General features: G+C 40.7%; 2 protein-coding genes and 1 non-coding gene across 6 annotated transcripts; 2 read left to right on the top strand and 1 right to left on the bottom strand.

The window, feature by feature from the left end:
- The first annotated feature begins 1,526 nt into the window (after window positions 1-1,526).
- On the top strand, window positions 1,527-7,461 carry LOC4332034 (probable galacturonosyltransferase 14). The gene is made up of 6 exons (XM_015777106.3): window positions 1,527-2,032; window positions 3,048-3,106; window positions 3,218-3,373; window positions 4,120-4,707; window positions 5,250-5,552; window positions 6,546-7,461. Exons 1-6 carry the CDS (start codon window positions 1,705-1,707, stop codon window positions 6,843-6,845), a joined length of 1,734 nt encoding a protein of 577 aa, XP_015632592.1. The 5' UTR covers window positions 1,527-1,704; the 3' UTR covers window positions 6,846-7,461.
- Window positions 7,462-8,214: 753 nt separating this feature from the next.
- On the top strand, window positions 8,215-8,332 carry LOC112938465 (U5 spliceosomal RNA). Its single transcript, XR_003241664.1, has one exon. It is a non-coding gene; the product is annotated as a U5 spliceosomal RNA (small nuclear RNA).
- Window positions 8,333-8,358: 26 nt separating this feature from the next.
- On the bottom strand, window positions 8,359-12,662 carry LOC4332033 (heparanase-like protein 1). 4 transcript variants are annotated; one of them, XM_015776349.3, is made up of 10 exons: window positions 12,386-12,662; window positions 11,824-12,051; window positions 11,679-11,715; window positions 10,984-11,164; window positions 10,663-10,811; window positions 10,301-10,534; window positions 9,696-9,885; window positions 9,444-9,569; window positions 9,265-9,364; window positions 8,359-9,067 (listed from the first exon to the last, which is right to left on the bottom strand). In XM_015776349.3, the coding sequence occupies exons 2-10, from the start codon at window positions 12,040-12,042 to the stop codon at window positions 8,678-8,680; spliced, it is 1,626 nt and encodes a 541-aa protein (XP_015631835.1). In that variant the 5' UTR covers window positions 12,043-12,051; window positions 12,386-12,662; the 3' UTR covers window positions 8,359-8,677. The 4 variants fall into 4 exon arrangements, with proteins under 4 accessions (XP_015631835.1, XP_015631837.1, XP_015631836.1 ...); XM_015776351.3 differs by having other exon boundaries at window positions 9,444-9,515; XM_015776350.3 differs by having other exon boundaries at window positions 11,824-12,044.
- Window positions 12,663-15,267: the final 2,605 nt, after the last annotated feature.

Here is a 15,267-nt window from a genome sequence, read left to right as displayed (position 1 = left end):
GAAAGCTTCAACGCCTTGATTGTTTAGTCCCACCTGCTCTGCTCCTTCTCTCTCCGTACGTTGGTTTCTTTCTTCTTCCATTGCATCTCCTTCCATGGACGTCGGAGACGACGAATCTCACTCAGTGCGTCGTCGGAGTGGAACCGTTCAATTCAAAGATCGGTGGGTGGGGATTGGAAGGATCGGATCGGGAGCAGTGACGCCAAGTCGCGCCCAGTGGCGATGGCCAGAACGTCAATTGGGAACGCGAGAGTCAATGGCTTGAGCTGAGTTCAAACCAATTGGGTCAGAACGTTGCTCTATAGCAAGATTTTTCATTAATATTAATATATAATTAATTAAGTATTAGTTAATAAAAGTTCGAAAAATATACTAATATAGTTTTTTTAAAAAAACTTTCATATATAATTTTTTAAAAATACGCGTGTGAGAAAAGCGAGAGATGACTTACGAGAAATAACAATGTTCATCTAGTTGGGGTTTCTGAAATAATTTATATATTCAATAAAGAAATGAAATATAAATAGAACAACATCATGCTATATAATTACACTGAATGCATGTTTACAAACACCCTTTTCATCTAGTCTAGAAAATGAATTATGCAATCCATTGCTATGGAATAAAAACCTCACCAAACACCCCGCATCATTATGTTTTGATCTTTAAGCTTTTGTATGGCTATTTAGAATGGCAATTCCACCTTTATATTCAATACATTTGCTATAGCACCAGGTTTCTATTACGTTAGATGCTATTGCCACATTCAAGATTTAAGAGGTGACTTGTGAGGAATTACCATGTTTAATGTTTAATAAACAAATTAAATCATGTTAAATATTATGCTATACATAACTCAATTACATATGTGTTCGAATTGCTTCAATTAGTCATATAGAAAATAAGTTACGCTAACCACTGTTGCAGAAAAGAAACCTCACCAACAACCCAATATCAAGCCAAAACAATAAAACCGCCTAGCGATTCCGAGTCCCATTGGTTACCTTAATAAACCAAAGCAAAAACTAAAATTTGAATTTTTAAATTTAATTTTGAAGTTGATTTTAATATATTTATAAACTATCTAAACTAAAAGTCTATAAAACAACACCTCCTTAGGAAAAAAATATTTCAAAAAATAAAAGAAAAGGAGGGTAAAAACAAACTTTTTTTTTAAAAAAGAGCTGAAGAAGAAAGAAATGAACAACCAATCGAAATCACCTCTCTTCTTTTTTTCTCTCCTCTTTTTTTTTTCTTTCTCCTCGCGGCCGGAAGAGGGAAGGGGGAAGCAAGCAAGAAAAAAAAAAGAAGAAGAAGGAGAAGCCATAGCCGCCGCCCTCCTCCACACTCCATCCGCTTCTTCCCCTCCTCAAAAATCCCCCAATCTCTCGAGCTCCAGAGGCGAGAGCCCCCAAAATCCCCCGCCAAATTAGCTGTTAGGCCCCCGAGCTAATCCCGAATTCGCTCGCGGCGCCCTGCATTATTCCATTTATTATTGTTATTATTATTATTCCCATCTCTTTTTTAGTTTTTTTGGTGTTATTTTGGTTGCGTATTTAGTATCACCACCCGTGCGATTAGCATGTCTCAGCCCAATGCCACCGCCTCGCCGCCGTCGCCGGAACCCTAGGCCGCCGCCGCCGCCGTCGCCGTCGCCGGAGCCGGAGTCGTCGGAGCTCCCGTCGTCGGCGGGGGAGGAGGAGGATGCAGCTGCGGATCTCGCCGAGCATGCGCAGCATCACCATCTCGAGCAGCAATGGCGTCGTCGACTCGATGAAGGTGCGGGTGGCGCCGCAGCCGCCCCCGCCGCCGCCGCCGCTCGCGCTGCAGGGGGTGGTGACGCCGGGCGCGGGCCGCCGTGGCGGCGGGGGAGGGGGAGGTGGCGGTGGCGGTGGGTGGTGGGGGGCGGGGTGGTACTGGCGCGCCGTGGCGTTCCCGGCCGTCGTGGCGCTCGGCTGCCTCCTGCCCTTCGCCTTCATCCTCGCCGCAGTGCCGGCGCTCGAGGCCGACGGCAGCAAGTGCTCCTCCATCGGTAAGATCGGCGTCCCGCGATCTGGGGCGGCGTTTTCTGGGCTTGGTTGCAGAGGGTTGTTGGGTTGTTGATTTGGCTCGTTTTGGGGGGCGGCGAATCTCGGATCTTAGTGCTCTTGGGCGTGCGATTTTGCGATGTCGGTGGGAATGTAGGTCCGTGGAGATGGTTCCCCGACTTCCTGTCTAGATTTCCTGCTGAAAACGCGTGATTGGCTCTCTGATAGACTTGTTTGTTGAGCTGGATTCGAGGTATCAGGTTATGCGATCTTGTTTATGGGTGATTTGAACTGGAAACATGAGAGTTAGACGATTCGAGTTTATGGTTCAGCTCTTGCTGGTGAGTTATTTGTTGGATCCCGGGCAGCTGATTTTCTGGTATTGACCAAAAATGTATGATTCGAACTCAGCTAATTTTCGAACATCTGGAATGAGTGCTATCAGCTGCGATGTTGATTTGGAAGTATTCTTTTATCCTGGTTTTGCGCTGAATCTTGCAAAACTGGAGTAGAAACACTATCCTGTGCTGGAACTGCTTAGAGGGTTAGCTTACACAAAATCGCAAACAATTGGGACATTGGGGATGGATATGCAAGTAATGCAACCTAGAGAAACAATGCAACACCCTTGATGCACCTGGCTGATTGATTTGTTGAACTTATAATTTGCTTTGCTTCTGCGCCTATGGCAGCAACATTCTTGGCCACCCGACTCTTACTTGATAAATTACTAAATCAGGATCACTTAACAGTTCTCTCCTACTCTCACTATAAATATGTTGTCACCAAGCCCAAGCAACCATGTTGTTTATGTTTGATGCTTCAGTTATTGGGATTTAAAAGCTGCTATCTTATGTGCTAGACTTAGCAGTTGTCTCCTTGAATGTAGAGATTTCTGTAATATAAGTTTGAATGCTGTTTATATACCTTAGACAGGTTATACACCTCTCAAACTGATATTTACAATTCAGTTGCTTGATGCATCAATTTGTTCTAAGTATTGCATTTTTTGTTTTGCAGATTGCTTGGGGAGGCGAATAGGGCCTAGTTTCCTTGGTAGGCAGGGGGGTGATTCTATGGTAATTTACTTGATTCCTGTGCTTCTATTTGTAGGTAAAACATGATCTGTGTTTTACCATTTCTATTAAAGAAAATGCAAAATGTATTGACTTCTTACTCAATATGCACAGAGGCTGGTGCAAGATCTGTATAGGATTTTTGATCAGGTTAACAATGAAGAATCTCCTGATGATAAAAGAATACCAGAATCATTCAGGGACTTTCTTCTGGAGATGAAGGATAGCCATTACGATGCTAGAACATTTGCTGTTAGGTTGAAAGCTACGGTATGGAACTAACAATCAAAGTTTTTTTTTTCTTTGAAAACTTAGTGGTGCATAACTTCTTTCATTAAAGCAGCTAACTTCTAAAACCAAATTGATTTTGTGATGCACATTTTGTAGTTGACAGTAGCATATTGTCTGAAGTCTTTGTGTTCCTGGACAAATTATAGGAAAATAATGCATTATTAATTCATGATAAACAGCTGCATGAGGAATTAGATATTTAGATCAAGTGCCTGATATCCAATTATGCCCGCTCAGCCACCCAGATGGGCCTTAAAATTAGTTTGAAGGAGAGAGTGATACAAGAGTGACCTTTGCTTATGAACCATGACTTTGTAGCAACATTTTGTTTTCAAATGTTTTTGGTAGGGATGATATACTTGTTGTACCCTTATTTTTTGAAAGAAATTATTTCGCTTGTGTTTTATAGTGGGATGTCTTGCAGCTATTGGTACGTAATTTCCATTACACACATCTCACGTTTTACATTTTTGGTATAAAATTTCCATTACACACTTCTCACGCCGAACATTTTTGGAGCATGTGATTCTGCTCCTAATGTATTTTGCAGTTTTGCTGCTGGTGGTCATTTGATACTGTCATACTGGTCGCTAGAATTTTGAACTTGGCTTTGGTGGCACCACATAGCTTATTCATGTCTTATATACTGTTAACCCTGATGAGGCACTCTGATGTTTGCATCCTGCATGTGAAATATATTGATCACTTTATGTGCTTCTTTGTAGATGGAAAACATGGATAAGGAAGTAAAGAAGTTAAGGCTGGCAGAGCAATTATATAAACATTATGCTGCAACTGCTATTCCCAAGGGCATACATTGCCTGTCTCTGCGTCTTACTGATGAATATTCCTCAAATGCTCATGCTCGGAAACAGTTGCCACCACCTGAACTGTTACCTTTACTTTCTGATAATTCATTCCAACATTACATTCTAGCCAGTGATAATATCCTTGCTGCTTCAGTTGTTGTGAGCTCAACTGTCCGATCTTCGTCAGTACCTCATAAAGTAGTATTTCATGTTATTACTGATAAGAAAACGTATCCGGGGATGCATTCTTGGTTTGCTCTTAATTCTATATCACCTGCTATAGTTGAAGTGAAAGGTGTTCACCAGTTTGATTGGTTGACGAGAGAAAATGTTCCAGTACTAGAGGCTATAGAAAACCATCGTGGAGTCAGAAATCACTACCATGGAGATCATGCGGCAGTTTCTAGTGCAAGTGACAGTCCGAGAGTGCTTGCTTCAAAGCTGCAGGCTCGAAGTCCCAAATACATATCCCTGCTTAACCATCTCCGCATTTATTTGCCTGAGGTACTTTGTCCTCAATATTCTCTATTGCGGTATAATAGTTCATCATTATGGTCCATTGGAATGTCAATTTATTTAGTATTTTCTATGTTTGGAGGATTTTGCCAGTTTAGACATTTCAGTTTTGTGAAAATCCCCTGCTCATGATACACATTTACAGAGTGCATTAGGTTGTGCAAATGTCTGCTTGGAGGCATCAGATGATTAATTGAGCTTGGAAATGTCATGGTGCAATCTTTCTTACACAGGACAAAGGAACTTAGTGGAAAGTCTACAGTTAAATGAGAAAAAAAGTGGTCCTTACTTGGATCAACTTGAATGTTTTGAATATGCTTTGATTTGAAAATATTAGGTTATGCAATCACTAAGCAAAATAACCTTGATATCTGATTAAACCATTATTTTTATTTTGGGCTATCCATGTTATCAATAAATTAGAATGGGCTGAAACTGGATAATAGCTGTGTTACTTTTACAGCTACTGACAAATGAAAGATATGGCCTACCCATCTTTCTTTAGCTGATGATATTATTTATTTATACAGCTTTTTCCGAACCTCAACAAGGTGGTCTTTCTTGATGACGACATTGTTATTCAGCGTGATTTGTCTCCCCTTTGGAAGATCAATCTCGAAGGGAAGGTGAATGGTGCTGTGGAGACCTGCAGAGGAGAAGATAACTGGGTGATGTCTAAGCGCTTCAGGACATATTTCAATTTTTCCCACCCTGTGATAGCTCGGAGTCTTGACCCAGATGAATGTGCATGGGCATATGGGATGAATATATTTGACTTGGCAGCTTGGAGGAAGACAAACATCAGAGAGACATACCATTTCTGGTTGAAAGAGGTAACCTTTTTTGTCCTTACAATAATCTCTCTCTCATTAATCAGATGGGTGCTTTGATCACTAAGCATCAGTGCTATGAAAAAAGTGCCTTATCTGTCTTGGCATAAGGTAGTTGTTTTGTTAAGTGCTGGAAGTCTTGAACTTTCTTTCACCTGGCTTGCTTCTAGTTAAGATTCTGTTTCCAAAATGTATCCTCTGCTGCTTTTGAGATCAACAATACTATTCTGGATGTACCTATTCGACATGTAGAATTTTAGAATGGTTCCTCATGTAGATGAAGTCTTATGATCAAGAAGCTTCAAAGTAATATTGATACTGATGAATAATTAAAGTTCATTCCAAGTGAAACTTTCATATGTACAGTAGGCATGCGCATAAGACCTGATTTAAGAATATATAAGGACTCTGACCTCCAAACCAGAACCTCCAACAGGTTAAACTGGGATTTAGCTGATGTGTCTATTAGAGAATTTTCTTGAAAGTGACGGCTAATCTAAAATCTAGATCCCATAACAGAGCAGTCAATGATATTCTTCAGAGTATTACGAGCTTAATTGTTTGGTATAACTTTTGTATATTTCTTGTACAGTTTCATCTGATGTATTACAGAATCTAGGCAGCCAACATTGTATTAAAATATTTTTACTGGTGTGCTTCTGACATTTTTGCTGCCAGTAACACAAACACACCCCGCCACATATATTCTCACTTATCCGTGTATATTTATTGTGCTAAAATGTGTAACAAGATCATAATGGTAATACCATTACTGCTAGGATTCTACCTGGTTTATATTTGCCATTATGTGCTATATGAAATAGACCTAAGCAATTAAGCTATATTAAAAGTATTGCTAGCCACTGACATAGAGAAGATTTTAGTTTCATCTTTGTAAATACCTCAGGATGGTAATTTTATAATGCTGAAAAGTGAACAGTATGGCATTGTCTATGTCTTTGTTTAATTTCATAATAACCTCTGCTTCTTTTGCAGAATCTAAAATCTGGTCTTACTCTCTGGAAATTTGGCACTTTGCCGCCTGCGCTAATAGCATTCAGGGGCCACCTGCATGGCATAGATCCATCTTGGCACATGCTTGGCCTAGGATACCAAGAAAATACAGACATTGAGGGTGTTAGGAGATCTGCAGTGATCCACTACAATGGCCAGTGCAAGCCATGGCTAGACATTGCTTTTAAGAACCTACAACCATTTTGGACAAAGCACGTAAATTACTCCAATGACTTTATTAGAAACTGCCATATTTTGGAGCCCCAGTATGATAAAGAGTGACTTCTGGGAAATGGGGTAGGCGCATTGGAGTATATCATACCGGTTGTGATTCATTTGTTCACTGGAGAGGCTGATTGCTGTTGGATGGTGGGAAGATTGGTCAATTCGTTAACAACCAGAACACAATCAGCACTGAACATACCTGACTATGCCCTGGATCGACTGGCATGCAAATACTCGAGACTTTTCATCTGTATCATATATGGCTACACGATTCTTTTCATCTGTATCATATTGGCGCATCATTCTTTTCGACACTATGAACTGCGAAGGATAGCTTGGTGAAGTCTCCCTCTGTGGGATTGGGCTAAATCCTTGACCGCAGAATAATGCAGCGGAGGGTAGCACAGATTGATCGATCGATCGATTAATTGATCATGGCGAAGTAAGAGAAGGCAGCCACTATGAGGTCGCGAGAGTTTATATGTTTTCCCCCTCATTTTATTCTTTTTTTCCTTCTTGATATACTCGAGTCCTTGAAATTTTGTTCTGTTAGTTTTGTGGTTGCTTTGGTAGGTTGGAGATGATTGTAGTAGAGATGCCATTGTTTGTGAGTAACCTACAGGACATTGTTACACTTGTTGACATATTGAAAATGTGCAGATAATTCTTTCAAGATTATTTGTGTTGATTTTCCCGATTACGGAACTGAGGCACTACGAATCATTGCCCAGATTTTAGCTCGATTCGAACGTCACGTTTTTTTGTTCACAAACGCAGACGCTTATGTACATGTGATGTGCACGCATCTCTATTGACTTGTAACATGACACGTTATTAGCCTAGACAGCACTGAGAGTGCTGCTGCTGATAATTTTCGGACAAATGTTTACGTATTCAAAGGGAAAAAAGGGCTAAACAAAACTGAGCGAAAGTTGTTCGTCCTGCAGGGTCCAAATTTTAATCTCCGACCCCATTGACTAGTTAAAATGACCGACCCTTTGGATTCGCGATTAAAATTCAGTTCCCTCCTTAATCCTCGTTGATTAATCTCTAACCCCAATCCAAAACAAAAAATAATTCCAACTTTAGGGGGTTCAAAATAAATCCAGCCCTGAGGGTTTGTTAAAATGACCTATCTTTCGAATCGCGATTAAAATGACCTAACAATCTGACAATCTCTAACCCCTCCTCGTCTCGTTTGAAAAATAAATAAATAAATAATCCGGTCTGTGTTCGGAGTTTCAACCTGCGTCCCCCTTGAACGCACTAAAAAAAATGGGCCTGCTAGCCCAGCCCAATATGATTTCGGCGTCACGGAAGCACTACTAGAACTAGCAGATTTTAGTCCCACCTCGACTGCCAAGCGAGAAGCGATGACCTGGGAGGTGTACAAATAGGTGGCCTTGGCAGTCGGTGCAGAGCATGGAGCTGCGTGGTGAACACAAAGCGAACTATTCTTTCGCCTTTTACTAAAGAATACCGTGTGCGCGCCACATTAAGCAGCATACCTTTATTTTTGGAGGGTGCTTTTCCTATCAGGAAAGGCCCCAACAATTCCAAACTTCAAAAATTTTGCTCACAATTCAATTGTTATTTACTCAAAATCTGTTTACATTCTTGTAATTTACTCACAATATGTTTAAATTCTTGTAATCGTTCTATGCATTCTAAGGTAAATTCTTGTGATCCTTCTTGTATTCGAAGGGTTTTGGTACATTCTTTTACATTCTAAAGGCTTTGTTATTCAAACCAGAAAACGAACAAATGGAACACTCCATTCTTTTACATTCTAAAGGCTTACATTCCAAGGGTTTTGCTATTTAAACCAGAAAAGAACAAATGGAACATTCTAAGGGCGTAATACTCAACAAGAAGGCAAGATTGATCACTCAAGAACAGGCCTTGGCCTCAAACATTGGAAGAACTACAAAGGCGATCGATGTCGGTGCCAGGTACACCGGCGAGTTGACAGCAACGAGCGCAGGGCTCATGGCCGGAACGCCGCCGTCGTCCGAGAGTTCCAGCGGTGCGCCGTTGAGCAGCATCGTCTTGCTCTGGAGGTCGCCGTCCTTGGCCGTCAGGTGGTACTCCTCCCTCCTCGCGACGTCGCTTGACGGCTTGCGCCCCAGCCATGAAACCGCTCTTCTGAGGCTGTGTGAGAAAGAATTGTGCTTATGAAGGCTGGCTGTTTTGTCAAGGCTGACATTGATGTCATTCTGGAGGGTGACGTTGTATCCGGTGGTATTGCTCAGGTTGATCAACAGGAGGGTGATTCCTTGCTGCATGTTGAAAATAAGATTTGTTTCAGATTCTTACATGGAAGAGTGGCTAATCTAGACATTTACCTCACTTGAATTTAACATGATGTTTACATGGAAATACGGCAATTTTCGGTCATAGCAAAACAGTCAGCGGTAACGGGAATGCCATAATTTGCGAAGTCAAGAAAAGAAAAAAAAAAGTGTGCAATTTGTACCTGCTGTTTCCTGCAATGAGCATAAGCACGCAGTTTACGCGGCGCATTGATATCAACTGAAAGAACTTCCCTGCCCATAAGCCGATGCCATAGTAGAGCACTGGGGACAAAAGAAGGTTTAAACAGTGAAAACTTTGTACCGTAAAATGCTGCAGTAAAGTCTAAAGATGTAGCCTTACCTATAGTAATCAGGATTTGGCAAAAAAGTTTGGGTGTCAAGTAGACCATAGTGGCCACCAATCAGAGTCTGCCTGCAGAATATTTTTGTATTGTACTTAGATGCCATTCCAAGCTGATCAAGATACCTGTTTGCATTGAAAAACCATCACAAATTCTTGCTGCCACAAGATGCTAGAGTGTAGCTGTGAATTTATTTTGGTGTCTGACCGCATGTAATTGTGAAAGTTCATGAGAAAATATTGAGAGCTGACCAGATGCTATTGATGAAAGTGTTTGACACAAGTTCACCGCCATTGTTGAATACACCTCCGCTTTCGCTGACCCAGGCAGAAGCCCATGTTCCATGCCTTTGAAGGGTGAGTTGCATATCCCTATAAGTATCTTCTGAACGATCTAAATACTTTGGATCTAATATCTTCCTTATAAGGTGGGCATCATTCCCTGAAAACATGGCGTCGCCATTGATGAATTTTGCTTATTAATTACAAAAAGTGGACTAATAATGATAAAATAACCTGGATTTCCAGTGAATCACGCTTATATATTTCTGATCAAATTAAAAGGACTCAAATCCAACACAAAAGATGTTCTTAACATGAGTAAGAAAAGAATAAAAGCCTGCAAGAAACTCATGATTTGGCATTTCAGAAAGACCATAACACAACTCATCGCTTAACAGGACAGAACCCTTTTTTTTGGGAAAGTTAGAGAGAATTAGTATGATTGAAAAATGTGAAACAAGTAAAAGTCCTGCCTACAACATTCTTGATCATTCCCTCAAAACGTCAAGCTACAGAATCGAAGCACAGAAACGATTTTTCAGATGCCACTAGAGCAAAAGTAGCATATCACATACCTCCACCAAGATTATAAATATGATGCGTCAAAGCACTGACAACGCCATGACCAGAAGTCTGAAGTAGCTGAGTGTACCACTGCTGATCAAAGAATCCTCCAGGGGCTAACAGGGATGGCTGGGAGAGTGGTGCCTTGTACAACTGTTGAAAGATGGATTTAAGTTCAATTGCATCTTTTCCATACAGTGTAGCATCGACTCTTGCCCCAATTCCATGCCCGCTCAGTTCATTACCTGACAAAACAACAAATGGCACTATTGAGGCTCACATTCGCTCAGCTTACTTCATGTTCCAGAACTCCGAATAAATGGTATGCAATATTAAATGACCAAGTATAAAAAAAAATAATACAACAGATTACCATATTCCCATGAGTCAACTGGATATCCCTTTGAGATTGTGTATTTTACAAAATTATATGCATTTGTAGAGTTCCATTTGCTAGCCCAGAAAGAACGACGGACATTGTACCTCCCATAGAGCGCATTCAGACCAAATGTGATAATTGCACTGGAGATAAATGTTTTTAACACCCATTAGCTAGCTCTGATAAACAAGTATGAGTTGCATGATTGATGCAAAAGAAGATTTTGGAACTTCATGAAGAAAATGAAAAAAAAAATATGCATAATTTTTTAGGGAGAGTTTTTTATGCATAATAGTCATGTAGTTAAATACTCACCCTGTTTTTTGGAATAGAGCATTCAGTTTGTCCCACCTATCCATGCTTAGACAACCATCTGAGAAACCAAATAAACCATTTGACATGTTTGTGAACGGGGCGCATGGACTGTTTGTACCCACATCATAAACAACTCGGTCTTGCAAAGAGCCTCCCAGTCTAATCCTCAAATTATCAAATGCTGCAGAGAGAACAGAGAAAGAGAGACCGTGAGACATTTAGGGAATCAATTGACTTATCATTGCAATTGAATAAGCATCCTGCAAATAAACATAATTGTATCCACCGATATGGTGCAGCCGCAGATAGTATCATGTCAGATTTTGAGTAGTATTTTTTTCTGCTGAGAATTGATACAACACAGATAGTAGGAAATAAGATTTAAGAGCTTCTTTGGAATATCATCTCAAAAGAGAGTATACAAAATCTTTGCAATGGAAAATTTATAGGGATCCGACTAAAAGTAGAAATTGCATTCTTGCAAACTACAAACTAAAGTAGACGTGCTTCCTAGGCTGCAACAATGTTTGAATATAAAAGGACTTATTGCATTAGAGATGTGTGTTTGCAATTCCTTTTTGTCTTTACCGCATCACTCACCTATATACGAAAGTTCTCCTCTGATAATCCAGACAAACCCAGCAGAAATGATTAATATGGAAGCAGTAATCACCTAATGAAATCCAACAACATACCTTGAATGGCTTGAGCCAGGAAGGGATGATCCAAATCCTACATGAACCAGTTGGTGGAACACCAAATGAGAAGTAAGCCCATGAACCAATGCACAATAACAGCATATAAAAGTAGTACTACTCCAAGGGAAGAGCATAACAATACCAAGTTTAGAATTGACGATTGGCCCCATGGACACTGATTATAGTTACACTTCTCTGGTGGCCACCAATCGATTGTAGCACATATATAATTTTTATTCGTTTCAGCGATTTTTGTCGATCCCTTAACTATGACCGTCGCCTCCTCTGGCTGCTGAGCCGAAGCCGCCCAAAGAAGAGCATGCAGACATATGAACACTAGAAGCAGCAGCCTCACCTCCATGCCTGCCACCTATAACAAATCACGATCAAAATTTGTTCTATGCACTACAAGAGTATCCATTTTCTGGAATATTATGAATTTCTTATATAAACTTTTGCGGGGATTGGAAGATTATGAGCTGATATGATAACTGAAAAGTATGCATAATTAGCCACTCAGTGACTGATGCGAAAATTTCTAAATTTCACCAGAACTATCTGAATTCAACAAGAAGACATGACATACTAAGCAACGGTAACTGAATTAACCGATCAGATATAGCAAGAATAAATACTTGTCTGTGCCCAAGAAAGATTTTTTTCTTTTTTTTTTCTCACTTAACACAAAACATGCCATTTCTAACCTGGAAAAAGACGCGGAGACCCCACACTTGCAAGCTCACATCTGCAAGACAAAGATGCCGATTTCTAAGCCGGCGAAGCAAGCGGAGATCCCACCTGACCTGGCCTGGACACCTCCCCTCCTCCGCCGCCAATCTCCGTCCCTCCCGGCGGCGCGCTGGCTGCGAGGAGATCCGGCAGTTGGCCGCCGGCGGATTCGGAGCTCACGGGGGGGCCCAATCAGGCCGCCATTTCTTGGCTCTCAGGGTGGGTGGTACTGGTAGCTCGGTAGCTACAACCGGAAGAAGCTGCCTTTCGGGGATACAGGTGATGATGATGCTGCCGGTAGAGCTGCAGGGCACGGCGAGCTGAGCTGCTTCTTGGAGCAACGTGGCAGGACAAGGGAATAAACAGTAGGTATATCTTGAGGTGCGTGCCTTCTCCTTCTCCTACTACTAGTACTACTTCTCTGTGCTGCAGCAGAGTTTGCTTGTGTCGGTGAATTGTGTCCGATTCAGGAGATGCTGTGTGTGTGAGATCAGTGACTGTCACTGTGAGAAAACAAATTTCAGAAGAAAGTTGAATAAAATAAATCCAGTAATGGAGGTCAGTGAACCAGCTTGTTGAAACAGAGGACTCTTAGATCTGACTTCGGTAGGAGTTAATACTCCCTAAGTACCATAATATAATAGATTTTGATTTTTTTTATTGTATTGTATGACCATTTGTCTTATTCAAAAAATTTATGTAAATATAAAAAACGAAAAGTTATGTTTGAAATACTTTGGATAATAAAGTAAGTCACAAATAAAATAAATAATAATTCTAAATTTTTTTAAATAAGACGAATGGTCAAACAGTACAAACAAAAAGTTAAAATCCCTTATATTATGAGACGGAGAGAGCAGTAAACTCCGGTATAGGGCCTGTTTGAATCCGGAGGGCTATTAAATAGCCATCCGAAATCTTGTTATTTAGAAGTATTAAACGTATATTACTGACAAAACCCATTCCATAACCCCTACGTCTCGTAAAATAGTCTAAGGGTTATGGAATGGGTTTTTATTAGTAATCTATATTTAATACTTCTAAATAGTAAAATTTTGGAGAGATATTTAATAGCCTGAAGATCCAAACAGGCCCATAGTTGTGGTGATAAGAGCAGCCCGATAGTGACAGTGCGCCCACCGCGAAGCTTTGCTCGTGTCATGTGTCAAAGCTTATTCTTTTTTTAAACACCTCCACGTAACCACCTACGCCTACCCGTAGCAACCGCAAGAAATTCTGTTCACCAATATTAAGGGCATGTTTGGAGACTTCTAAGATTAGAGCAAGACTAATAATATAGCCAGCTGCTGACTGTATAGATCTTTATAGCATATCTCTCAGCTCACTTATATAATGGTTAGCTCTTTTCTGTAAACATATGTTCCACCTGTCTGTCTCACAAATTTTCTTGATTCCTATGCCTAAGCCGGTTATAAACTTACAGTCCGCTTCTCATCTCTCTCCTCTCCTTTCTCATCCACCTCAGCATTCAGCCTTCTTATAACCCACTATTATTCTTGCTCTTATGAGAAACAACTACTCACTCCGTCCAAAAAAAAGACAAACCCTAGCTATGAGGGAGTAGTTGGTAGCCAGCTTCTAAGAATCTGTAAAAACTGGGTTTTCCAGCTTCTGACTTCTAGTTTATTTTCTGTATTCCACAACTATAACTTTTTAAAATTTGGATAAAAACTAGACTGTTTAGGAGAACTTCTGATTCTGAGAGAAGCTGCAGCAGCTAGAAGCTTCTCTAATCAGGCCTTAAGTCTCCTGTTGTTGCATATACGAGCAGCGATACGGATGCAACAGCGAGGATTTGTTGAAGGAAAGCACTAGACCAACCAAACGGCCAGGGGGGAGACGCGGCCTCGTAAAGCTTACTGAAGAGACTAACCCGTGCTATTACGTGCTAAACCACCACAAAGGCACAACGCGGCCGCAAGGCATGCGACTGCGCCACCGCATTTTTGCATGGGATCCCGGCCGGAACATCGCGTCGCGCGTCGATAGGCACAGGCTGCGTTCGGCACGGAAAACGGAGCCATAATTAGCAAGTAATTAATTAAGTATTTACTAATTTTTTTTAATAAAAATAGATTAATATAATTTTTTTAAGCCACTTTCGTATAGAAACTTTTTGTAAAAAATACACTGTGTAGCAGTTTGAAAAACGTGCATATGGAAAATGAGAAGTCAGGAACATTTCACGGAACACAGCCACAGTTGGTCACGGCACAAAACTTTGGTGGTGTTTGAGAGGGGAGGGACTTATTTTAGTCCTTCTCACAATATAAGTCCCTTCTCTGTGACTTATACTTTTGTGAGACCTAAACACCACCTTACTCACTCATATGCGGATGCGCCTCCCTATCCCGGGCAAAAGCTAGATTCACCGTGTCATCTACTCCCTCCGTCTCAAAAAAAAAAAAGAAGCAAACCCTAGATTTCCGTGTCTAACTTTGACTGTCCGTTTTATATGAAATTTTTTTATAATTCGTATTTTTATTGTTGTTAAATGATAAAACATGATTAATATTTTATGCGTGACTTGTCTTTTTAATTTTTTTTCATATTTTTTTTAAATAAGACGGACAGTCAAACGTTGGACACGGAAATCAGGGTTTGTCTTTTTTTAAGACGGAGGGAGTACATACATCCACAGATCTACCCGTTGTTTGTACGAGGAACTTGTGTGCCAACCAACCCAACTATTCGTCTTCGTCGTCGTCTTAATTAACGTAAGCCTCCAAGTCCAGTCTGTAAGCATGGCGAGAAGGGCGGATTCACCTTTTACCGACGTTTTATCAGCATTGTCGCGCGCATAAAATAGAATCGGACACAAGGGTTAAGGGGTTGG

Source organism: Oryza sativa, chromosome 3 (genome assembly GCF_034140825.1).
Source record: "Oryza sativa Japonica Group chromosome 3, ASM3414082v1".
In the NCBI taxonomy this organism is placed as follows: Eukaryota; Viridiplantae; Streptophyta; class Magnoliopsida; order Poales; family Poaceae; genus Oryza; species Oryza sativa.
This window is presented reverse-complemented; position numbering and strand designations above follow the sequence as displayed.